Source organism: Chaetodon auriga, chromosome 15, assembly GCF_051107435.1.
Source record: "Chaetodon auriga isolate fChaAug3 chromosome 15, fChaAug3.hap1, whole genome shotgun sequence".
NCBI classification, from domain to species: domain Eukaryota; kingdom Metazoa; phylum Chordata; class Actinopteri; order Chaetodontiformes; family Chaetodontidae; genus Chaetodon; species Chaetodon auriga.
The window spans coordinates 13,194,831-13,217,040 of NC_135088.1; the positions used below are offsets into that span (position 1 = coordinate 13,194,831).

At 43.1% G+C, this 22,210-nt stretch overlaps 6 protein-coding genes across 9 annotated transcripts in view; 3 read left to right on the forward strand and 3 right to left on the reverse strand.

Moving 5' to 3' along the window:
• Positions 1-380: 380 nt before the first annotated feature.
• fdxacb1 (ferredoxin-fold anticodon binding domain containing 1) lies at positions 381-3,366 on the reverse strand. The gene is made up of 5 exons (XM_076749729.1): positions 2,844-3,366; positions 2,598-2,754; positions 2,179-2,382; positions 1,912-2,070; positions 381-1,809 (listed from the first exon to the last, which is right to left on the reverse strand). The coding sequence occupies exons 1-5, from the start codon at positions 3,019-3,021 to the stop codon at positions 570-572; spliced, it is 1,938 nt and encodes a 645-aa protein (XP_076605844.1). The 5' UTR covers positions 3,022-3,366; the 3' UTR covers positions 381-569.
• A 221-nt stretch (positions 3,367-3,587) lies between these two features.
• On the forward strand, positions 3,588-7,857 carry LOC143332320 (mitochondrial import receptor subunit TOM40B). 2 transcript variants are annotated; one of them, XM_076749648.1, is made up of 10 exons: positions 3,588-3,768; positions 4,275-4,474; positions 4,804-4,871; positions 5,008-5,100; positions 5,214-5,315; positions 5,574-5,679; positions 5,859-5,981; positions 6,100-6,176; positions 6,263-6,365; positions 6,453-7,857. In XM_076749648.1, the coding sequence occupies exons 2-10, from the start codon at positions 4,291-4,293 to the stop codon at positions 6,590-6,592; spliced, it is 996 nt and encodes a 331-aa protein (XP_076605763.1). In that variant the 5' UTR covers positions 3,588-3,768; positions 4,275-4,290; the 3' UTR covers positions 6,593-7,857. The 2 variants fall into 2 exon arrangements, with proteins under 2 accessions (XP_076605763.1, XP_076605762.1); XM_076749647.1 differs by having other exon boundaries at positions 6,550-7,857.
• A 187-nt stretch (positions 7,858-8,044) lies between these two features.
• On the reverse strand, positions 8,045-13,997 carry bicdl2 (BICD family like cargo adaptor 2). 3 transcript variants are annotated; one of them, XM_076750660.1, is made up of 10 exons: positions 13,500-13,996; positions 12,317-12,828; positions 11,309-11,524; positions 10,962-11,078; positions 10,294-10,440; positions 9,918-10,064; positions 9,254-9,328; positions 8,753-8,835; positions 8,544-8,658; positions 8,045-8,432 (listed from the first exon to the last, which is right to left on the reverse strand). In XM_076750660.1, the coding sequence occupies exons 2-10, from the start codon at positions 12,560-12,562 to the stop codon at positions 8,265-8,267; spliced, it is 1,314 nt and encodes a 437-aa protein (XP_076606775.1). In that variant the 5' UTR covers positions 12,563-12,828; positions 13,500-13,996; the 3' UTR covers positions 8,045-8,264. The 3 variants fall into 3 exon arrangements, with proteins under 3 accessions (XP_076606775.1, XP_076606776.1, XP_076606777.1); XM_076750661.1 differs by lacking the exon at positions 13,500-13,996 and adding an exon at positions 13,254-13,475; XM_076750662.1 differs by lacking the exon at positions 9,918-10,064 and having other exon boundaries at positions 13,500-13,997.
• Positions 13,998-14,048: 51 nt separating this feature from the next.
• Positions 14,049-15,237, forward strand: mia (MIA SH3 domain containing). Its single transcript, XM_076750663.1, has 4 exons — positions 14,049-14,276; positions 14,412-14,545; positions 14,654-14,764; positions 14,846-15,237. The coding sequence occupies exons 1-4, from the start codon at positions 14,159-14,161 to the stop codon at positions 14,867-14,869; spliced, it is 387 nt and encodes a 128-aa protein (XP_076606778.1). The 5' UTR covers positions 14,049-14,158; the 3' UTR covers positions 14,870-15,237.
• A 603-nt stretch (positions 15,238-15,840) lies between these two features.
• On the reverse strand, positions 15,841-17,953 carry LOC143333205 (alpha-crystallin B chain-like). Its single transcript, XM_076751186.1, has 3 exons — positions 17,610-17,953; positions 17,209-17,331; positions 15,841-17,124 (listed from the first exon to the last, which is right to left on the reverse strand). Exons 1-3 carry the CDS (start codon positions 17,787-17,789, stop codon positions 16,933-16,935), a joined length of 495 nt encoding a protein of 164 aa, XP_076607301.1. The 5' UTR covers positions 17,790-17,953; the 3' UTR covers positions 15,841-16,932.
• Positions 17,954-19,048: 1,095 nt separating this feature from the next.
• cfap54 (cilia and flagella associated 54) overlaps positions 19,049-22,210 on the forward strand; it is a 31,135-nt gene continuing 27,973 nt past the window's right edge. The window contains exons 1-8 of the mRNA XM_076751187.1: positions 19,049-19,212; positions 19,697-19,802; positions 19,938-20,087; positions 20,268-20,433; positions 20,814-20,872; positions 21,000-21,143; positions 21,283-21,396; positions 21,890-21,991. Coding sequence (XP_076607302.1) covers positions 19,067-19,212; positions 19,697-19,802; positions 19,938-20,087; positions 20,268-20,433; positions 20,814-20,872; positions 21,000-21,143; positions 21,283-21,396; positions 21,890-21,991 — 987 coding nt within the window. The 5' untranslated portion in view covers positions 19,049-19,066. The remainder of the gene's footprint in view (positions 19,213-19,696; positions 19,803-19,937; positions 20,088-20,267; positions 20,434-20,813; positions 20,873-20,999; positions 21,144-21,282; positions 21,397-21,889; positions 21,992-22,210) is intronic.

Below are 22,210 nucleotides of genomic sequence, written 5' to 3' on the forward strand. Positions count from 1 at the left end.
ACTAACTTTTCCAGCGATTTGACCTGTATGAATGGTTCTGAGCAGCCAAAAATGTAACAAAAGGGGTTGATTGTCTCAGCTGTTGATGTCACCTATATATTTTTTTTAAAATATTGTCCTTATTTTAGGACAAAAAACTCAGAGATGCTGAAGCTTGGTTGTCTTTTTGTATAAAATCTCTCAATAGAAAAGAGATTCGTTGCCCCCACAAATTACCTGCTGCACAGTACATGACTAGGAACAATGCACAGGAGCCTGTGTGCAGCCCTTGATAAGTTGGTTGGAAAGAACTACTAATTTGATCATAGTTATGGGTGATTTTACATAGAAAACATGTACTATTTTCCTTATTTTACAATGATTCTCAGTAACCACAAACGTGTTAAATAACAAGTTTATTGTATTATAATTTAAACACACAGACACTGAGAGCTCCAGTCACATTTTAAATACATAGTACAGCAAGCAATGCCTCAACTACTGTAAACACTGTTTAACTACAGTTTTGCAGATTAGAATTTGCTTAACGGTTACAAACGGTTAAATCTCACTTACAGATTCTGATGAAGTTACCTGATGGTGACTTGCAGCCGAGAGGATAGTAAGGATTCCAGGTGCTTATGAAACTGGAGGGCTTGTGTGTGTGACAAAGCGTGTGTATGTGTGTGGTAGGTAAGTCTGAAGCAGTAACTGGTCTGGCTCAGGTCAGGGTGTGAGAATGTGTCGATGAGTTTAACTTGCTCCACGGTGCCACAACTGGCCTCTCTGATCACAGCGTGGAACTTCCTCTCCTCCCACGTCGGCCCTGTCCAGAAGCTGATGTCAAAGCTGATGTGCTCGGGGAACAGGGAGAATGGGTGGAAAGGTTCCCCTGGCGATGGCCGGAGACTAAACTCTTTTAAAAAACGTGGGTCATGTGACCACAGCAGCCGCCAGTCAGGGATTGAGAACAGGAGCACGGCGAGGAGGTCCAAATTTAGAGACACAGTGACACTGACGTGGCTCATGTTGTCGCTCGCATTGCCTGCAAACACCCTACCAACCGAACCCATTGGCTGTGCCATCAGACGCAGGCCTCCCTGTTCTGTGACCAGGGAGACCCCGTAGGGAGTGAGCAGCGTTTCCAGCCTTTGTCCAAAAAATTTAATGGGCTTAGATTCTGAAGGGAAAACACCTCTGAGGAGAAGCTCATGAAAAGAAGGCAGAGCCCAGAGGCTGACGGACACATTCCTGAACACTACGCCACTAATGCCCAATAATGAGCTGTTAACACCATTACAGCCACCACAAGACCCCTCATTCTTCTGTCCTTCAATCTCAACACTTTCATTACTCCCCGCACTGTTAATCAATTCTTTTTCCCTTAGAAGCTCTTCCATTTGAGGGAGCACCGATGGACGCAGCACATAAAGACAGTTTTCTCCTTCAGGATCAATATCAAGAGAGCATGCAGACCTTAAGCTCTCGGCTCCATTGCTCCTCACCCTGTCCACTTTATCTGAGGTAACACGTGTAGCTGATGGAGCGTCTGGTGTGTCCGTGCGTCCCTGACTCTCCAAAACCGCCAACGGCTCTTTCGCTTTGGCTGTAAAGGTGTGAGCGTCAGAGTTGAGATCTTTCTGAAGGAGGTGGATCCAGTAGCAGTGTGTATTGTTGACATCACAGCAGTGCGCCTGCAGCTGTTTGGCCGTGAGGAGGAAGGGAAAGGTCTCTGTCGTCATGGAGACTGACGACTTTTCTGCCAATCCTTCAAGAAGAAAATCTTGCACCAACTTGACAGGGTGGACAGACCCTGAGCAGAGAAATCCCCTGATGAAAGAAAGAGACAGGAAGCATGTGGTTGCATAACTTTTTTTTTTTTTTTTTGCGTTGGTGGCTTAATACTGCATCAGAGTGTCTGTATTACTGTACCTGAACATGTAATCACTGAGCTCGGCTGGTATATTGTACTGGACTTTCTCTCCTTCAACAGCCTCTTCCACTTTAAGTATCTGAGCAGAGGTGTAGGGGAGGCTGCGAGTGAACACATGGAGCAAAGCATTCTCCACATGAAAGCCCTTATCCTGACTCCTGTGCAACAGCAACACCATCATTAGACAGCGTCAGTATGCAAATACACACACACACACAACGGGCTGCTTCTATTTATACACCATAACACTCACCTTTACTCCTTACCTGTATCCAGTGCACTTGTAGCTCTGGTATTTCTCACTTTCAAAAGGATGGACATTAGTAAGGAGCAGGTGTGCTTCTGCTGCCATTGCAGCCACCTGCCAGCTGTTGTGCCACTCTCGTTTAGGGTGGTCCGCTGGTGTCCCGCCCTGCCCGTTGCACAAGGACACATGAACCTCCCCGTCTTCAGCCAACACCTGAACACAACTGTAGACACAGACAGTGGTCAGCATACTGACTTTGACAAAGAAAAAAACAATCTTCCAAGGTCCAAACTGACCATCTGCTAAGGAAGACAGTGAGATGCTGCTAAAACCTAAAGCTAGGTAAATTGACCTTGAGTTAAGATTATGTTGATGGACGCCAGAAACAGCAGAATATGCTGTGAATGGATCAGCCTCTGTGCTGTGATGCAGTGATACCTGAGGAAGAACTTTTTAAGAAGTTCTCTGTTCTTTTTAACGCCACTCTTTCTGCCGCAGTGAGGAAAGTTAAACACCACACGGTCAAACACTCGGTCCTGGAGAGAGGCGCATTCCCCCAGCTTTCTGCAGTCCACCTCGAAAAGCACCGCTCCACCTGATCAAACACAGGGAAAAGTGTGCAACAAATGTAGTGCCACAGAACACAGCTTAGCACAACGATGGAAATTACTCACAAACTCGTACCCGAGTCCTTGATGATCTGAATGTTAGTGGCTGCGCCTTCGTGCCGCAGTGCCTCCTCCTGATGCTGGAAGCAAGTGGCCGTGATGCTGGTCTCTGTTTCGGAGTAGAACTGGCTCACACAGGCAGAAAATGAGAAGTTCCCCTCTCCCACCAACAGTATGGACCGCGAAGGAGACATGTCCCGTACAAATGGAAACGAGGGGGGACACTAAAAGTCAAGTTTCCAGAGATTTCCCTCGAAATCTGCCCTCTTTCACAGCTCTGTATGCGAGAGGAAGAGACGAGCGTGGGAGCAACAATGACCACCTTCAGTCTTCTTCGCGGTCTAATATGATCGTAGTAATTTCATATTTTAGTAAGCAGCGTCCGTATCTCGAGTCTACGACCGACTCGACTGAAAAACAAGAAATACATTGACTGTAATGTAGAATAAAGCCGTTGACCTTCCCCTGCTCCCCGGCGTTGCAGCACATGAGAGCTCAACAATATTATCTCACCTGTAGCAGCTTGCGTTGAACGCTGTGTCACAAATACAGTAGTCCGGCCAGAAACAAACCTTAATGAACGTTACGCTGTTTACACTCATCGCCCCAAAACAGCAAAACTAATGTCGTTTAAGTTAAAGTTGGATAGATGAAATGTAAAGTTGTTATCTTGATAATATTCTCACTGAGATTTCTACGTGGAACTGTAAAGGCATAATTTTTCAGACCGCTGTATTCCCGTTGTCGTTTCAGGGGGACCATTTACAGGGCGGCGCATCACATCTGGAGGAGGGAGCTATTTGCAGCATCAGTTGATCCCAGCATCAATTATCTCCGCGTATTACTAGTTTATCTCTAAATATTTCACCTGACAGTTTTTCTGATGTGCGATCCTCAGTTCCGCCCAGGATTTTAACCTCTCTCGACAACAACGGAAGTAGGTAAGCAATGAACAAGCGCACATTATCTGTCTGGTTCTGCTGATGCTAAGGTCATGCTAGCTAACGGAGTTGCTGCACCTGCACATGAAAACAACAGCCAGCCTTGCATGATGCACACAATCATAATCATTCTTGTAATTGCAGTTTTAAATCCAATACAAATCAATTTAAAGAACGAGCAAAATAAATGTAAAGATATAAGATTTGTTCTTAATTTCCTTTGCATTTGTATGTCTGTGAGTGTAGGTGTTTGTACAATAACACAACTTTAAATTTCTTTTATATTATTTTTAGTCAGAACATTGTGTATACATTGCATTTGGTCAAGGAAATGGTCTGTTGGATTCTGTAAATTGTATTTCAGGCCAGGTTTTATGCTCTGCTTCTGATCTCTTCATATTGGACAGTCTGTTTTTAAATAATGCAGTTACAAGCTGCAGGTGAGACAAATAAATATGTCATAGCATCATGGTAAATCTCGTCCTATGTCTCTTTGTGTCTTGCAGGAAGTGTTGCGCCCACATGGGCAGCGTTCTAGCTTTGTCTTCCGGTCCGGGCCATCAGAACTGGCCTTTCTCTAAGGACCCTACTCCCTCTCGTTGGGACGCACATCCTGCTCATTGGGACAGTCCACCACGCTGGGAGAGGAGAGATGGCCGCTTACCCAACCCAGGCAGCTTCCACTCTCTGCACAGGAGCTGTAAAGGTACGTCTGGCTCAAAAGCAGGAACTGTGGAGTGCACACCATAGAGGAAAGTAGGCAGGCAATTGTGTGGTTGATGCAAAAAGCCTTTTTCATGTGATATAAAAGCCAACATTTTATTAAAGCTACTACTGTTTTTTAAAGGTACACTGACTGACAGCTGTGACAAAAGCAATGCTGAAAAACGTTACACATAATTCCTCAATCTGAGAAATTATTATTATTTTCCATGAGCATTACACAAAATGATCACTATCAGAATAGTCAGATGATTACAGTGCAGTGCATGTAAGAGTTTTTTGATCTGACTGTTTCTTTGTTTTTCTCCACAGATGTGTTTCCTCAGCAGATTGAAGGAGTCAAGATGATCCTCAATAAAACCCTGAGCAGCTTCTTCAAGGTGACTCTTCCACCCACATCAGTTTACATTCAAACAATTTACTGTATTTAAAGGTAGTAAGGGTGTGAATTTCCATTTTAAAATGTTATAGTGCCCTATCTTGTACATGTATGTATGATGTATGTGTTTGTTCCAGGTCAGTCATGCTCTCCACCTCAGTGCTGTTAGTCCTTCATACTATCGATTCCATGTGGAGCATCTGCAGTCGGATGATTACAGCAAGGACAAGGTCAAGCACAAGTCATGAAACAACAAATGTATCACCACTACTGTATCATTAACGTTGGCGCTGCTGTCTTTTCACGTTGACGGGCTGCATTTTGATCCTTCTTCACATTTTAGGATGCCCCAGCGTTGATCGGTGAGATGGACTCTTCAGGTAGTCTGAACGCTCACGCTCTGCTGCATCTCACTGAGCGTGTACGAGCCAGAACAGTGCTCCAGGTGAGATTCTAATGTCTGTCTTTTTCCTTAAACCCATCAGGTCGCATTCAATGTTCAGACAGGATTTACAGTCTGTACAACATACACCACCCTCTGTCCTCAGACCCTCCATTCGAATGAGGAAAACTTCCTAAAAAGTAACTTCGGGAAGAGCAACGGAGGAGGGATCCCTCTCCCGGGACAGATGAACATGCAATAGATATGAAATGAATGCCATTTGCTGCAAATGTCTTAATGTTTGATTCACTGGTGTTTTAGACCCAGCAGTCCCAGTTTGTAACGTGGCAGTTTGAAACAGAGTACAGAGGGAACGACTTCACCGCTGCTGTGACTGTAGCCAACCCAGATGTCCTTAGAGAGTCAGGTGAGACACGACAGGTGGAATGATCAGAGCCTCGCCTGAGCATCACTCTGCTTTATAGTCATCAGGTCCTGATAAAGATACATCAGTATATTTGCTTGCTATAATTCTGATGTTTTCCTGATTGGGGAATATCTTTGTTGTTGTGTGTGTGTGTGTGTGTGTGTGTTTCTCTTGGGCAGTCATCCTTGTGGCACACTTCCTGCAGAGCGTGTCCTCTGGGCTGGTGCTAGGAGGGGAGCTGGTCTATCATCGGGGCCGAGCAGAGGAAGGAGGAATTCTTACTCTGGCTGGACAGTACTCAAGTGAGATTTTGTGAATTGTGAATAAACATGCTGTTAACTGAGCCAGTGTCTTTCCTGATCTTTTTTTTTTTTTTTCTTGAATTAGCAGCAGCCTTTCAGCTTTTTTCTCTCCATGCAGGACCAAACTGGGTGGCAACACTGAATGCTGGGAAAGGAGGTGCCCATGCTAGCTACTATCACAGAGCCAACAAACAGGTACAGCAAATACCCGTATACTGCATAAACACACCATTTACTTTTGGTGCATGTTGAAAATGTGCTTTTGTGTGTTTGCTCACCAGATTCAAGTCGGGGTTGAGTTTGAAGCCAGTACCAGGACACAGGAGACCACAACCTCATTTGGGTACCAGATGGAACTCCCAGAGGCCAACATGGTGTTTCGAGGTAACTTTCTTTCTGCAGCTTGGTCAGTGGAAACTGTGAAGAAAACGTACAGCATGTGAGATTTTGTGTGTGCGTGTGTACCGTCAGGAATGATAAACAGTCGGTGCATAATCGGAGGCGTGCTGGAGAAGCGTCTGACTCCGCTCCCTGCCACCTTGATCATGGGTGCCTTTGTAAATCACAGAGGGGACAAGCTGCAGGTGGGCCTTGGCGTCAACGTGGGATAATCCTCCACTGACCCCTGCTGGAATTACAACTCGCCATCAGGACATCCATCCAGAGACCTGTTTCAGAGGCTTCGTACTAACACGATCTTCCAAGGTTTCTCAGCCTCACTAAAACGCTTCCTACGAACCACCGGAGTATCGCGGATTGTTTGGCTGTCGAAGCCCAAAATGTTTCCTTAAATCGATGCATCTGATCTTGCAACCTACCTCTCAAAACTGAGGTGATGTTTTTTGATTGTGTGGCAAAAGGATCATGAAGGAGAAATGGTTGAACATTTGGAGGGGCTCATCAGCTGAGACTGGAGATGTGTTCCTGTCCCCCTGAAACCAGACTGTGCATCACCCTCTGGACAATGGAAACAGAAGGGATAAGAGGCACGCTGTACTGAAAGCTGAAAATAAATAGAAGTTTTATACTGTAGGTAGTCATAGAGAAACTTCATGTATATATAGAGTATATTGAGAAAGAGGAGTGTTTTTCGTGTTTTAACCCATTAATTATAATTCTTGTACCAGACCTTTCTGCCGTTGTTTGCAAAACGACATACTTTTTCTTATCTTCTAGGCAGCCATTGCCTTACATTCATGCCAGTATAATTTTTAAATTAACTTGTAGGCAATAGCAACAGGAAACCTGCTTGGGATAGGTAATACAAATGACCAAATTCGCATTATTCTTTTCTCAATGTCCATATCGGCCTCCTGTTACTGTTACTGGGGGGGTTTATTTAGCATAGCCCATCAGTGCATCTGTCTCCTAAATCTGGGGGCTCATTCACACAAAGTAATGCCAAGAGGATCAATCTGATAACAAAGTGGCCGGCAGAAGTGTAAAATGGGTGAAATCATGACAAAATGCCTGTATGATCCTTAAAGCTGTGTGTAGGAGTAAGGGATCGATTATGTTCACTTTTTTTTTTCCAGTGTAAAGATGCGTGTGAGATTTCACACATGAACAAACAGCCTGTTGACTGTAAGAGAAAAGGTGCTGCTCCATGCACACTCACCTCCAGCTGAGGGATGTGAGAGTAGCACTGCACTGACTCTAATGAGCCAGGACTGTACTGTATGTATATAGATAGAAACACTGACCTGTATGCAACCTGCACTACTCACGCTGCTTCTGGGCATTTCCAGTCCCATCTAACATACGAAGTGTTGCATATGTATTATTTATACATGATGTAATGTAAGCATGGAGAGAAGGGGAAGGGAATGACTGTCTTTTTTTGACTTAATTTATTAAAGATGTTATTTCTATCAGAGTTACTGCTTTGGGTGTTTTTGTTGTCATACTTAGATACAGCACTGTGCATTCATTGCTCTGCTGATCTTTATTTTTGCTATTAGCTAAGAATCTTTGGACTTTGAGGGACTAAAAGTCAAAGTCTAAAATGATCTTTATAATCTGTCTGAACAGCAATAAAGATGCTTTGGTGAAAAACACCCAACAGAGACACGGGGGCTTTAAGTTTTTAATATAAAGTCCTAAAAACTGAAATTAATGATATCCTGTACATGTATATATACAAACATATTCAAATATGAGGTCTGAAAACATTTCACTTGCTGATGTCACGTTACAGTGTACGTTATCTAGCAGCATAAGTTCACAGTGGCAAAGCTAAAGGTTGATATTCTGTCCAGTTCAAACTGCTGCCACTTCTCTCTGTTAGACGTCTTTGAAAAAGGAGAAGAATCCTTTCCCTCCTTCCCCTTTCACTCTTAAAGACTTGCTTCTTTGGAGTCCTCCGGCGTTGTTTTTCTCTTGCTGTCTTTCCCTCTGTCTCTCCTCCTCCCTTTGCAGCACTTGTTGATTGATGACCAACCGCATGTCCTCCTGCAACAAGACGAAAGGTTCAGACGGAAAAATAATATCGTGCTTATACACTATTTTAAACGTTTCGACAAAAGACGTCATTTAACATCCTATACCCCGGCACACACTCACCTGCCAGGCTTCCAGCTCTTGAGACAGAGCCACCTTATGTTTGATGGTGTTGAGAAGCTGCTGAGTGAGTGACTCTTTCTCCTGGCGCACAGTGGCCAGTTCACTCTCTAGGGAACTGGACATTGACATGATGATTACCGAAACATAAATCAAATGAAATGAGATGATTTCAAATCAAACTGACAAATGTTGTCGTTGTGTACAGTTACCCGTAGCTTGGCATGTCAGGACTGCTTCTAAATGGCTTGATTTCTTCCCTCAAAGACTCCAGCTCTTCTCGCTGAGACTGCAGCTGCAGTGTGTGAAATTAAGAGGCAGACATTGTAATGCCAGGTTTCAGCTTTCCACATCACATTGGTGTAAGTTGTATATTGAACCACAACTGGCTCCGAACTACTAGTGATGTCACAAAATAATCTCTTATATGTACACATCGTAAACTCGGGTTGAAGGTGAGCACAGAGAGGCGTTTCCCCTTCAGCAGATGAATGTGAAAACAGACTATAGTGACAAACCATGCACATACTACATACAGCTGAGTGAAGTAACAATTAGCAGAACACATTTGTGAGTGGAAGGGGACTTGAACTGCAGGTGGTAGAAGTAGAAGATATCTGATTTGATTAATTAGAAGTGAAATATATTGCTGTCAGATTCCACCAATGCTTCTTTGCTTGTATGTGTGTGTGCTTGTGTGCAGTACAACAGACCTCCTCTTTGAGCGTTTGTATCTCTTCATCTCTTGCTTGCAGGACTGTGGAGTGAGCTAGAAGAGCCTCTTTCGCCTGGTCAGAGGGAGAGATATACACAACAATTATTTAATAGGTGTTTGTGCGTTCAAAGCAAATTTGGCATTTTGGAGACCAGTCTCAAATTTAACAAGAAGGATGTCAGTACAGGGTCAAAATTAGGGCTCACACGCAAAAGGTAAACTCACTGAGTCAGTGCAGTTACTTAGTATGTTGGTGCATATGTGCATTTGGGTGTGTGCGTGCACTTGTACTTGCTGCACAGTGAGGACCAGAACAAGATTTCAAACAGCAGAGCAGGGGCGTTTTTGGAAAGTGAGGACATTTTGCCCGGTCGTCACATATTCAAAGGCCAGTTTGAGGGTTCAGATTTGTTTTTTAAGTGTTAGAATTAGGTTTGGGTTAGAGTTAGGGTAACGGTTGAGGAGGGGACTCCTCTTCCTTATGGAGACAAAATGTAAGTCCCCCTAACCTAAATCATGAAATTTTAGGGTGTAGACTTTGGTTAAGGTTAATGTAAGTTTAGGTAAGCAGCGGTTGTGGTTATGGTTCAGGTTATTCTCTAGGCAAAAGGACCGTGTGTGTGTGTGTGTGTGTGTGTGGGTGTGTGTGTGTGTGTGTGTACCTGTGATTGCTGAATTTCACTAAGCAGAGACAGAGGTGGTGTGTGTGTATTGTCCAGAGTGCTCTCTTCTCCCAGGTTCAGAGCTTTCTGCTGTAGAGAGCGATTCATGGTTCGCAGCTCAAACACCACTCCCTGTTCCTGTGCTATCTACATATACACAAACACACACACACACACACACACACACACGCACACACACACACACACAGTGAAAGACAGGCACACACAAGCACACACACACACACACACACACACACACACACACACACACACACACAAATCAAGAGTTTCAGGTGAGTCGTGTTAGTGACTGTTAGTGAGAGGATTCGTCTTTCTACGGTTCATCTTTAAATAGCAGGCAGTTGATGATCCTCACCTCTGCTTCTTTCTCTCTCAGTGTGGTTTGCACTTCTGACAGTCTATCTCTCAGCCTGTCTCTCTCTGTGCGGAGTCTATCACTGTCCTCCTCTGAGGCTTTTAGGCGGGCGTCCATGTGTGACAGCCGCTCCAGCAAAACTCTGTTCTGTAGGGGAAGAAGACGGATAAACACAAAGTGTGAATAACTGGTTGTAATGAAAGAGGTAAGTGAAGGTGGCAGCTGAAATGACTGCTGTGCTTAGATCACGAATGAGCACTCTGTTGGGTTGTGTTTCCGCTGGAAATCTAAATAAATGTCATTCATTTGAGTTGGAGTAGAATACAGTTATAACTGGCTTTTGTGCTTTGAGATATGGATACTGGCATGCCTTGCATAGCACATCTTGAATATGTATTAATTAGGCTTTGAAAGCACTTAATTTCATCTATATAAAATCACACTCAGCATACGGAAACTTAAAAAGTCTTGCGACTTGACAGCCCCACAAGGCGAATAAACAGCTCTCCTCATTTTCATGTTGTATTGTGATTTGGACATCTTTGAAATGTAGTGGTTTTTATGTCTGACCTACTATCCCGCAGCATTCAAGATAGCGTAATGTATTCAGGGCTGTCACACTGAAAGCTTAGACATTGGTTGTATAAAGAAGTGACTGGTAAGTATACCTCTGCTTGTATGTTCTCTAACTGTGTGAAGTTGATATTTCGGCTGAAAGATGATTCATCCATCTCTTCTCTGAGGGAACGAAGCTCAGTCCTCAAGGAGTGTTCCAGGGTCACAGCCTAGATGAGCAAAAGATGGTTAAGCTGAGAAAGACTATTGTTCAAAAAGTGACTCCCTAAACCTGCTGGCCTGCATTTTTCCTGTGTGACGGTGACACCATGCACACACAGACAATTCCCACACACAGACATACACATGGACTCTGTTTATTCTATCATCATATAAACATTTTCTCTGTTGGTTCAGCATCTCATTAATGCAGGTTTCAGGCTGCCTCAAATAAACTAACCTCCGCCAGCTGCTCAACCAACCGCTGGTTATGATTGGCTAACTGAGTCAGCTGTTCACTCTCATCCCTTCGCCGGTTGCGTCCCTGGCTGTGATGTCGCTCCAGCTCACCCCTCAAGGCAGCTAAGTCTGCAGCCAGCTCTGCCTCTCGCTGCCCCGATGCCAGTTCATTCATCTCCAGCTTCCTCTGAAGACGATGCTTCTCCTGCTGTAAAGCCTGAAACGTTAAACACAACATTGAGAGGCTTCGGGGCAACATGAAAGCATCGGATACTGAAATACATCTATAGTTTGATGCCTGTATTCTTCTTATTTGGAAAGGAAAACAGAACAAATGTGTCCGTGTCAGGTGTGTCAGGAGTGAACGACATTGGAATCAGTGACACTGGTGTTTGAGAACCAGACTAAGCCAGAAAGACAAACAGACAGATCACTCTGTTCTTTTCAAGTGTCTCAGCAGGTCAACACTTTCTGACAGTGAACCAGCATGAATAATACTTGCACCCTGACACTGAAGCAGCTAAATGGCATTCGTACCTGCAGTATAATGGACGTATTTCAGTAACTTACAGGAAAAATACTGCAGCTACATATAATAACAAGAATAATATTTAAATACATTTCAGTTAACTTGAGTCCTATGTCTAATTGTTTTGTGTCTATGCAAAGACAAAACTGTCAGACTATTTGACATCAATATCATATCTTTTTTCATGACATTGTTATAATGCCACTACCTTTACTTTTTTATTGCTTGTGGAATATATTTATATTGTTTTTACATCTATTTTCAACAAGGTTTTTGTATCTTTTTGTGTCCTGTTATCAGCATTGGTTGATTAGGATGGCAGAACTGTGTGGAATAAACTGAACCTTGATGGTTATGAGTTACAGACTCACAAGTCTTTCCACTTTTAGGATTGTTCTGCAGGCTAGAAAAACTCTAATGTGCAAAGTTTTAGTGTTCCTTTTCTCCGGCTCACTACATTTTAAGCAGCTTTATCCTTACCTCCATTTGCCTCTCGCTCTGCTCCAGAGAGGCTGCCAGCTCCTCATTCTTCTCCAGTAAAGCCTGTCCCAGCTCTGCTGCTAGGATCAGATCTGTCTCTATCCCTCCTCCGCTGTCACTGCTGCCGGGAGAAGATGTGGACGAGGGCAGAGTGAAGGATAGTGAGACTGAGGAGGATGAGGAGAGAGGGAAGAAGGAGTCCTCCAGGCTTGGGGAGGGGAGACTGTTTTTCCTGGGGGTGAACATTGTTGACAGGCTGCTAAGAGTCAGTCAGAGGGCATCATCCCAGGTCGTTGGACTTGTAAGCCACACTCACACAGGTGGCACATGGACAGCAATGCACTTGTGTGAAATCATGAACACTTGCTTGATGATCTGGTCGGGAGTGGTTTGATGACTTCAATTCCCAACTTTATAATCCAGGAAATGCCTCTGCCAAACTCACTCTTCACTGTGGCGCCAATAACCCTAATCCTGGTGTCATTCAAATCTTCTCCTCTTCACAGATACCTCTGTGGGCAGGAAAGGACTTTCAATAACACAGAAAATCACTAAAAACAGATTTATTATCTGTGCCTGTGAAACTCAGGACATGTATGTTGACTTGTGTGAGTGTCAGACTGGCTGTTTTCTAGTAATATAATCTCACAAGGCTGTTAAGGAGACCTTTTGTCTGACAGCTCCTTTTGTTACTCTGACCGAAATACCAGCTCGGCTATTATCTTTGTTCTGTTCCCCCCTCCCTAAATTCCAAAGGCATTGTGCTCCACTAGTTCCTACAAATACAACAAAGTCCTGAATGTTCCTAAAACAGTCTCTAAAGTAATCAGTTCTGGACAAATCATGAGGAAATAATCACCACCACACGTGACTTAAAAAAGCTGTTTTTCCCAAAATAAGAATTGATAAGACACATTTTGGTCACAATGCAGTTTACCTTCTTAGTCTCAGGCTCTTGTGACATTTCTCTCTTTCAGTCTGACGTCACCACCTGCGAGTTCACCTGTTGCTGCTACCTCTCGCTACCATGAAACCATGCTGTCATCCCATTCAAAATCATTGAAAAGCAAAGCAGTGAACTCATTCTACTTTAACATCATCTCTTTCTTTTATGTGAACTAACTGTAGAACCCGTCTTCACCCATGTTCGTCTACAAAGAAACAAAAATGAAGGCAGTCTTACCTGACAGTTCCCGGCAGACTCATACCGAACAGGTATAGTCTTCCTGTTTTGTGAGTGAGTGTGTGTGTTTGGGAGTGTTTGCACAAGAGAGGCTGAGCTGGTTTCCTTGGCAGTGGAAACATACAGTATGTAAATTCAGCCTGTGGCTCCACCTCTTGAGTTAAAAAGGTAAAGAGAGCCAACCTAAGGAGGAAAACACTGATAGAGGGAGCAGGGAAGTAGAAACAGTAGGGTGTTTGCTGTAAGATAATCACTGCTCTGACATCTAGTGGCTGAACAAGGTAAGGAAGACACAGATTAACTCTGAGGAATGTGTTGTTATCAACTCCACAACACTGCTGTTTGAACAGGGGTGACACAGGGTGAGGGATGGAGAGAGAGGGGAAGGTCAGGACACAAGCAGGGGTCTGTCTAATCTGGCCCTCCTCTTCCTCCTCCTCCTCCTCCTCCTCATTCCCCATCCTGCTTACCTGCTTGAACTGTTTGAAAGGAGCTCTGTGTGCGCTCATGTGTGAGGGGGGGTTGGGGGGGGGAGCAGAGAGAGTAGAAAAAGGGGACTGCCATCGCTGCACCTCCTTCCTCAAGGACTGCAAACAGACAAAAGGGAACAAAAAGCCCATTTGGATTGGATCATCAGGTGTGTTCACATACAGACAGACATGCTTTACAAACTCTGGCTTGCTCTGTCAGTGTGGCTTTTGCTGCCGACCTGTGAAGCTGGAAGGCAGATGCCTAAGCTCTCGGACAAGAAACTCTGTGCTGACTCCGAATGCAGCCGTAAGTAACACACCCACCTACTTCTTTTGCTGCGAGTGTCTGCTGCTCTTCGTGGTTGACTATGTTGGATCATGTTATTTGACTAAATTGTTTAACTTAGATAAAATGTCGGTCTCTTTCCGTATTCCTGCAAAGATCCAATCTTGATAGCTCGTGCAGTGCAGGACTACTACCCTGGAGACTGTAGGTTCATCCCCATCAGACAGGGGCAACTTGTCTATGTCTATGCAATGCTTAAGGACAGAGGGAACCTCTTCTGGGCTGGCAGTGTGAGTGAAAAAGCAGCTTTTTAGGTTATGATAACTATTGCTTTGACGTGACTGAAGAAGAAGAAGGGATGCTGCCAATAACTTTTTGTGTATTTCATCTGTTTTCAGGTACAAGACTCCTATTACGGACAGCAGGAGGCTCGCATTGGCCACTTTCCCAGCAGCGTAGTGGAGGAGACACATCCTCTCATGCCAGCCAGCACTGAAGTCAAGACGACTGTAGGTGAACACACACACGTTCACACAGGTATGCATTATATGACGCTTTCTCCAAATGGCACCTCTCCCCTTTGTTTCCAGAAATGGGACTTCTACTGTTACTGAGAAAGAGAAGAAGCCTCTCGTCAATTACACTGCAAGATAAAAAAAAAAAAAAGAACAATGTTTTTCTGAGCTTTTTAGAAATATGTGGTTCTCACAGTGCAAACATGATCATCTACTAGAATATGATGCATTGCTGTATATTAAACTACTCAAAAACACTGATAGGGACCATTTTCCTGGATAATTAGTCCTTTAAGTTTTGATACTTTAACTGCATTATGCTGATAATGCATGCTTTTACATGCAGGATATGTATTTGTAGTGAGGCATTTTTAATACTTTTTCATTCGTGCTGTTTTGCAGGTGTTAAGAGTATTTGTCAAAGAGTAAGAAATAAATAATGTGTCTTAAAAAGAGACACAAATAAATTGTACCCGCCTTTTCTCTGATTCACGCAATTTGTACAACATATACTTCTTTTTCTTGGTGACTGTGTGTCACAAAAGAAATATGCATGCGTTTAAGAAGCAATATCAGCTGATCCTTTAATTTACGGGGCTTAGAAAACATCATCTATACAACAATATTAAAAAAAGTACGGACAGACTTATTACTATTACATTTAATTATAATGCAGTTGACTTTGGCATTTGGTGCAATATACTACAAAATTGCTAAATATTCATTTCTGAAAGAATGTATTTCTCCACAAATGTTTTCTGTCCTAATTCTCCAACATTATACTGAGAAAGAATTAGAAAGATTTCTAATGCACAGGCAAAAATTCCAAGTGTTGAAAATAAATTTTTTCATCTGGCGTTCCTCTAAAAATACACCAACTGACATGGTGATAAAACTTAAAATTGCAGCTTTTGTGTTATCCCTCCAGCATGATACTGAAAGAAGTCTTGACCTGCAACAGTTACTGTTTAAGGTCAAATAAGAAAGCAGCTTGACTCATCTGCTGAGATAAAGCTGTTTTGAAAACAGCAACACGACAGGCATAAAAAGAGGACACAGCACACCGATGATTTTGAGTTTCATCGTTTATTCTATTTGTTGTTTTCTGTGTTAATATGCCAGAGGGTTGTTACCAACGTGAAGGAACAACAGAGCTGTAATTCTTGCATCTACAAGGACATATGCACCAACTCTCACACACATTCACACACACGTACACACACTTTCCTTAGCAGCTCAGAGGCCATGCTCCCCAGCAGAAAAGGAGCCCAGTGATAAATGCTGTCTGTCTCCTCCTTCGTCCTCCACGTTCCCTCCTACTCATTCACCCTCGTTGTTCCTCTCAACGAGAACACACCTGGTCCCAAGTCCTTTGGTGGCTTTTTTTTTTAGTGAAGAAACTAAAAATGACTGTATATGCCTCCAGAGAACTTCCTCCTCCTCACACATACAGAAACTGTTCTCAAAGAATAAACAAAGCACAGTTGACATCTTAGTCATACCCACTCAGACAGTACGGTGTACTGTAGATACAATTACTGTAAGATGAACAATTTTGGTCTGTTGTCATCTTCTGTGGACAATTTTGACAAGAAGTCTTTACATTTCATCTCTCTCATATTGGCCTTTTAGCTTTTTAATAACATGTGTTACATTTTAGTAACAGGTGATGCAAACATGTGTGGGTTCAGTTGATAAATGCTTACGTCTAAAAGGAACATTTTGACAGGAAATCCCTGTCAAAATAAGATGATATGCACAGTGTATCGTTTACATACACTGTGGTATAAATATTTTTGGCAGAGGTATAGGTTAAAGAATGAGTCTGTTCACTTGTGATGGGTAAAATTAACTCTCAGGAGTTCACCATCCTGCACCTCACCCACCTGTGTCTACACAAAACTTAAATGCACTGACAAATAGACTGTGCAACATATTAGCCTTTGGTTTTAAAGCACCGTTGTCTTGCACAGAATAACAGTGAGTTAGGAATTAGATACTGGTTTTGTTAGAAGGCACTTGAACTTAGAGACATTTATTTCTGTATGCCTCACCTACTGTATATGTGTACCTCACTACTAACAAAACTGTAACAGGTTAAACATAAAAACAGGCAGCACTTGGTGTTAGTACTGAAACAGTATAGGGAGATTCAGACTGCTCTAAATTTTCTGTTTCGGTGTTCCATCCTCACAGGAAATAGGAATAGTGCGCTCCTCGCCGGTAGAGGACCGAGGTGCAGTGATTGTAAGCACACCGTCAACTGACAGACAGGAGGTGATATCAGCACTGGACACGCCAGCAGGAAGCCTGTACTTCCGCAGAAACTCTCTTGACACAAAGCCGTGGTCGTCCTGAAAGCAGAATTAGCATCTCAGTAAAGTGTCATCAAATGCACCAAACTGACTATGTCCATAGATCTCTGCAGTCCCTCTAACCTGTCTGTCTTCATGCCTGGCGTGTATTGTGATGAACTCGTCACTGACACTGACAGACAGCTCATCAGGCGAGAAATGCTTCACATCCAGATAAATGACGTAGCGATCCTTTTCAATGCGCATCTACACAGACAGTACAGCTGTTAAGAACAGGACTGACACATTTTGTTGCAGGGCTGCAGCCTGGAGGCAGCTGTCATCTCAGTGCAAGACTCATGCTTTTACTCGCATGTAAAATCAGAAATACAAAACAAATATTACACACTACAGCACATTAGGTACTAATACAGATGTTATGATAAGTAGTACCAGCAGAGATATAAGTACTTTTTTCAGCTATTAGTCAATTTGTGGGACACATAAGACATCTGGGTGAAGGATGCAGGTGTGTTTTACTTTACCTCACTGTGGCCGTTGTCAAACCAGTTGAACCAGCGCATGAACGAAGGGCGCATCCAGGGGAAGGACCAGGACAAGGGCCAGATAAGTGGCCAATCAGTGAGAGGTTCTGCCAAGGAGAGGTCAGCGAGTCGATGTGGGAAGGCCCGACGGTACCAGGGATACTGGATGGGGATATCCATGATGAGATTCCAGAGGAGATGTTAAACTGATGGATGAGAGGGAAGTTTGACTGAGATGGGTGCTGCTGTGTCTCTGCACTGCATTTATAGGCCTTTCCCTCCCATGCCACCCGGGCTCTGTCTCTGTTTATGTCCTCTGCGTCCCCCTCCCCTCTCTAACCTCCCTTACACACTTGCACAGTGACTCTGCCAGCAGGCTGATCTTTCTGGAACAATGATGTCAACTGTTTATCTCTTCATCACCCTCATTGTTTCATCTGACTGTGACTGGTTGTCTCTCTCTCTCTTTGCAACTGTGTCTCTCCCCTCAACCAGTCATGAGGTGACACTGGCTCAGAGTACTGCTGATGCCCCCATACTCATTCCCCAGGAAATGCCCCCGTCTGGATCTCTGTGTGTCCTTGTGTGATCGTGTGTGTGTTTGTTTGAGGAACAGCTGCCAGAGCATTAGCCTGCTGTGCTCTGAGCGCCAGAAGCTTTGGGTCTGTGTGCAGAATGGAAGTGAGCTTGAATGAGAATTGATGAGTTTGTATGGGGCAGCATTAGGTGACACTCTAAGCCTGTATCATTTTGCTATGAGCTCACGTGTAAAATATGAAGAGCTTTCCAACTGTGCAACAGTTGTACCAACCAAATTTCTTTCAGTCCTCCCAGTTGTGTCTCCAATGTAGAAGACCTGCACTCATTAAATCTGCGTTAATGGCAAACACTGCGATTTTCCAGAATGTTTTAAAACACCATGAAACCATTTTTAGTTTAGTGACAAAACAACAAATTGCATCACTGCAAAGTGCAAAGGCTGGCTTTAAAGTGAGGCCTAGCAACTCGGCCTATATACAGAAGGTATCTGACAGTACATGATAATGGTAAATGGTAAGATATAATGTGATAGTAGCACATGTAGAGCAGTCATCAGGCTAGAGAAGTGACAGGTTGAACAGGCCTGTTCATCCTTAATTTCAAAAATGATGATGTCTGACTTTCCTCTTTCTCTCTCTCTCTTTTTGAGTTGCTATCTTCCATGGTTGGATATTTTTTTTTTAACAACTTTTACTATTTAAAACTACAATGAGAGTATAAATCAATTAAAACACGTTTTACTAGTACCTTAATTGAAGTTACTGTGTGTATAAATAAGCTTAACCGCTTGTGAGATACTTCCTGTCTGTGTAGCGTCGTTACCATGGTGACGTGCCTTTCAGCGTTCTGATGTTGGATAGCTAACAGAAGTTATTGTACGTTGGTAGTTGGTTAAAATTACCGTTGTGGCCGTAGAAATGGACTTGCCGGCCTCATATTACGGGAAACTTGATAAAAGAAATCCAGTTATTTCCGCCCTTGAAGGGGACATGAACTCGTTTTTAACACTGATGAGACGAGTCGCTTCTTCGAGCAGCCAGGACAACAGCTCTTATGCTAAAGGGTGAGACATCCGGAGCGTCTGTGGCGTTAGCTTAACTGGTTAGCTCACCAGCGAAACAGTTAGCTAGCCACTTTAGTGACACATGAACTTCAGAAGAAAAACATTGTGTATTTTGCTGCTAATGAGCGGTTTGTTTATGTTACGACGTCTATTAGTTGCGAAGTTACAGTAAACAGGCAGGACAGGCTTCACTTTTGACTGCAGGCGTGGAGATATGCCATCCGCACCTCCACCTTTCCGTCACAGCAAAGACGACTCAGGTTTAATGACTATAAAACCGGAGGAACCCATTCTTAGCCACATTTGCAGGCTGATTTATTTTAATAGTCAGAATGCCATATACAGTAGTTAGATACACAGCTTATGGAACAGGTACTCTAACTTTGGAGCTGGTTTATATATCACATAGATGATGAATCAGCCATATTGTAACAACATTCAATTTTATCATTAACCTGTTTTTGTTTTGATTTTCCTTTCGAAGGGTTAAAATCCTGCTGGAAATATGGAAGAAGTACAAACATCGACTGCCTACAAAGTTGTTCCAGGAGCGAATTCTGCAGATTGCAGATTTTCTCTGTGGGATAAAGGTAAATCACAGCAGCCCAGGAGCCCTAGTCAATGTTGGTTTGTAGTCCTCAAAAATTGACTGTGGGAATTACCCAAGGTGTTTTTCACACAATGCACATCCACAGTGCTTTCCTCCCTCTCCTCTTTGTCTGTAGTTGTACCAGCTGGCTCTTTGGCAGGGCTACAGCCTCCACCTGCTGCAGGTCAGCTCTGTGAAAATCACTGACATCACAGATGTGGACCACTTCATGGCCTGCTACTTCCCTGAAGGTTTTGATACAGACCAAGATACCTTTGCCATGAAGGTATGCTGTACTATGCGTGCAGACTCTGTGTGTGATATGTTTCACTGTTCAGAGTCTGACTTAATTGAACAACATGCTATGCTTAGTGTACTTAGATGTTTTGTCATGTGGATAAAGAAATTTGGTATTTTGAGATGTTTGTACCTGAGCCCTAATTCATTATATACTGTATGTGTTTAGGTCCGTGCAATGCTGGGATGTGCCCTGTGTATATTTGAGCAGGAGAAAAGGCACAACCTCCTCAGCCAGAAGGGACTCTGTAAACTGTTGCATGTGCTGGACTTCATCAGGATCATGATGCAGGCTTTTCAACAACATGAGCATCTCTGCTGGCAATTATATAATGGTATATCAGTACAACTTTGTCTGCTTTGTGTGAGACAGGACAAGAGGAGAATTTGAACATTTGCCCAAAGGGGAAGGTCTGTGAGTTTCCAGATACAAGGGTCTTATCAGCGAAGTTAACTTTGTGCGTAAAGCTAATGGGATTTCATATAGTTAAAGCAATAGGTTAACCTCCCAGTGGTACCTTACGATTCCCAGAAATATGTGGGCACTTCTCGTCAAGAACAAGATTTTGTGAAAAGTCCATAGTGTGCATCAGCTAAGTAATAATTAACCAGTGGTTTTAAGTAAAGTGAGAAAGATTCTGCTATATTTGATATTAAATTGTAGAGCTAACATCCTACTGTGTGTCTTGTTGATTTTCTTTCTCATCTTTTCCAGGTTCATTACACATCTACTCTATCTGCTGCTACCTGATGACCATGAACTATAGTGCACAGGTACTTAGTGATAGATGATAGATGTAACTTGTACTGCTGTAAGTTAGTATGATTTATAATGAAGATACACAGTAATTGTGTGTGTCATGATGCTTTATGTCATCATTTACTGTATGATTCTGTCCAGGCACTGGAGTACCTTCTGTGGGCAAGCATCAGTTTGGAGCTCTCCATCCCTCTGATGACTGCAAAATATCTACCATGGATTGTCACACTGTACTGTGCTGTGTGCCACTGTTACTATGACAACCAGGCTGCAGTGCAGGCAGAGGTGAAACACATCATCTGCATCCAGACACCTACAAACACTCATTATGATGTCAGCAGACTATTCACATCAAATGAGTTCTATTTCCTGAAAGTCAGTGTCTGCATTTGTGTTTTTTTCTGTATCTTCAAAATGCTTTCAGAAATTTGCGAGGAGAGCCCTTGGAAAAATCAATGAGCTAGCAAAAATGGAGGAGCAAAGTGACATTCCTGCCACCAGAGAGACTCAGAGAGCTTACAAAGAAGCCTCTATCAAGGCAGGCACTCCTCTCATTGTCCTCTTAATACTGTCTCTGTGATACAGTATTAGAAAGTAGAGATCATTCATACCTCTCAGCAGAGAAAAACATCAAAAGGATGTTAAGAACATGAACTACATGCAAATATAAAGTCATGCTAGCCTACATATCTAATCAGCTAAAGTGCTGTTTGAAGTACAATTTACATTGCTTAATAAGCATGAGAAGCCACATTTCTTCTTTCTCAACTCGCTCATTATAAGCAAACCCTGGTTCTGCATTCCTAATGTCTTTTAGTGGAAACATCTCTCAGTGTCTAAGACTATAGCAGTTTCACTACGTAGCCACCACCGCATATAAGAATTCAGACACATACAGATTGTTGCCCTCTGAAGATGGATTCATTTTTTGTGACATTTAGTGCCCAAGTTAACAGTTTCTTGTTTTGCCTTTACATTGTTGGTGTGCTCTTCTCAGGTTTATCAAATCAAAATTCTTTTTTTTCCCCCAGCTGGCTGCCATGATATTCAAGCGGGCGGCGTTTGAGGCCAGAAGGAGACCCAAATCCGTGTTCAGAATCAAATGCAAAAACACCCTGAGGGACATACCCAGTGTAACATTCACTTTACTTTATATTGTCAATTCAGTGTTAACTCTTAATTGTACCGTCACATAAAAGATACTCAGTATCTTAGACCTACCAAACACCTGCTAACACCTGTTAAATTGATAAATGAACTAATGATTGCTAGGTTGCGCCACTGCTGTTTGGTGTGTACACTCTCTGTTACTGTCTACTTATTTCTAAACCTTACTTTAAACTTTTCTGGAC

What these genes read in the sequence shown, in the direction of transcription:
- fdxacb1 (XM_076749729.1), bottom strand. Translation starts at nt 3,021, where the DNA reads ATGTCTCCTTCGCGGTCCATACTGTTGGTGGGAGAGGGGAACTTCTCA. An exon ending in TCAGATCATCAAGGACTCGG is followed by an intron (nt 2,755 to 2,843) that starts GTACGAGTTTGT and finishes GTGTTTGATCAG; the next exon opens with GTGGAGCGGTGCTTTTCGAG. An exon ending in CTTAAAAAGTTCTTCCTCAG is followed by an intron (nt 2,383 to 2,597) that starts GTATCACTGCAT and finishes CTGTGTCTACAG; the next exon opens with TTGTGTTCAGGTGTTGGCTG.
- LOC143332320 (XM_076749647.1), top strand. Translation starts at nt 4,291, where the DNA reads ATGGGCAGCGTTCTAGCTTTGTCTTCCGGTCCGGGCCATCAGAACTGG. An exon ending in ATCACAGAGCCAACAAACAG is followed by an intron (nt 6,177 to 6,262) that starts GTACAGCAAATA and finishes TTTGCTCACCAG; the next exon opens with ATTCAAGTCGGGGTTGAGTT. An exon ending in GGCCAACATGGTGTTTCGAG is followed by an intron (nt 6,366 to 6,549) that starts GTAACTTTCTTT and finishes TGTAAATCACAG; the next exon opens with AGGGGACAAGCTGCAGGTGG.
- bicdl2 (XM_076750660.1), bottom strand. Translation starts at nt 12,562, where the DNA reads ATGTTCACCCCCAGGAAAAACAGTCTCCCCTCCCCAAGCCTGGAGGAC. An exon ending in AGAGCGAGAGGCAAATGGAG is followed by an intron (nt 11,525 to 12,316) that starts GTAAGGATAAAG and finishes TTAACGTTTCAG; the next exon opens with GCTTTACAGCAGGAGAAGCA. An exon ending in CCTGACATGCCAAGCTACGG is followed by an intron (nt 8,659 to 8,752) that starts GTAACTGTACAC and finishes GTCAATGTCCAG; the next exon opens with TTCCCTAGAGAGTGAACTGG.
- mia (XM_076750663.1), top strand. Translation starts at nt 14,159, where the DNA reads ATGCTTTACAAACTCTGGCTTGCTCTGTCAGTGTGGCTTTTGCTGCCG. An exon ending in TGCTGACTCCGAATGCAGCC is followed by an intron (nt 14,277 to 14,411) that starts GTAAGTAACACA and finishes ATTCCTGCAAAG; the next exon opens with ATCCAATCTTGATAGCTCGT. An exon ending in GCACTGAAGTCAAGACGACT is followed by an intron (nt 14,765 to 14,845) that starts GTAGGTGAACAC and finishes CTTTGTTTCCAG; the next exon opens with AAATGGGACTTCTACTGTTA.
- LOC143333205 (XM_076751186.1), bottom strand. Translation starts at nt 17,789, where the DNA reads ATGGATATCCCCATCCAGTATCCCTGGTACCGTCGGGCCTTCCCACAT. An exon ending in TTGACAACGGCCACAGTGAG is followed by an intron (nt 17,332 to 17,609) that starts GTAAAGTAAAAC and finishes CTGTCTGTGTAG; the next exon opens with ATGCGCATTGAAAAGGATCG. An exon ending in CCAGGCATGAAGACAGACAG is followed by an intron (nt 17,125 to 17,208) that starts GTTAGAGGGACT and finishes TTCTGCTTTCAG; the next exon opens with GACGACCACGGCTTTGTGTC.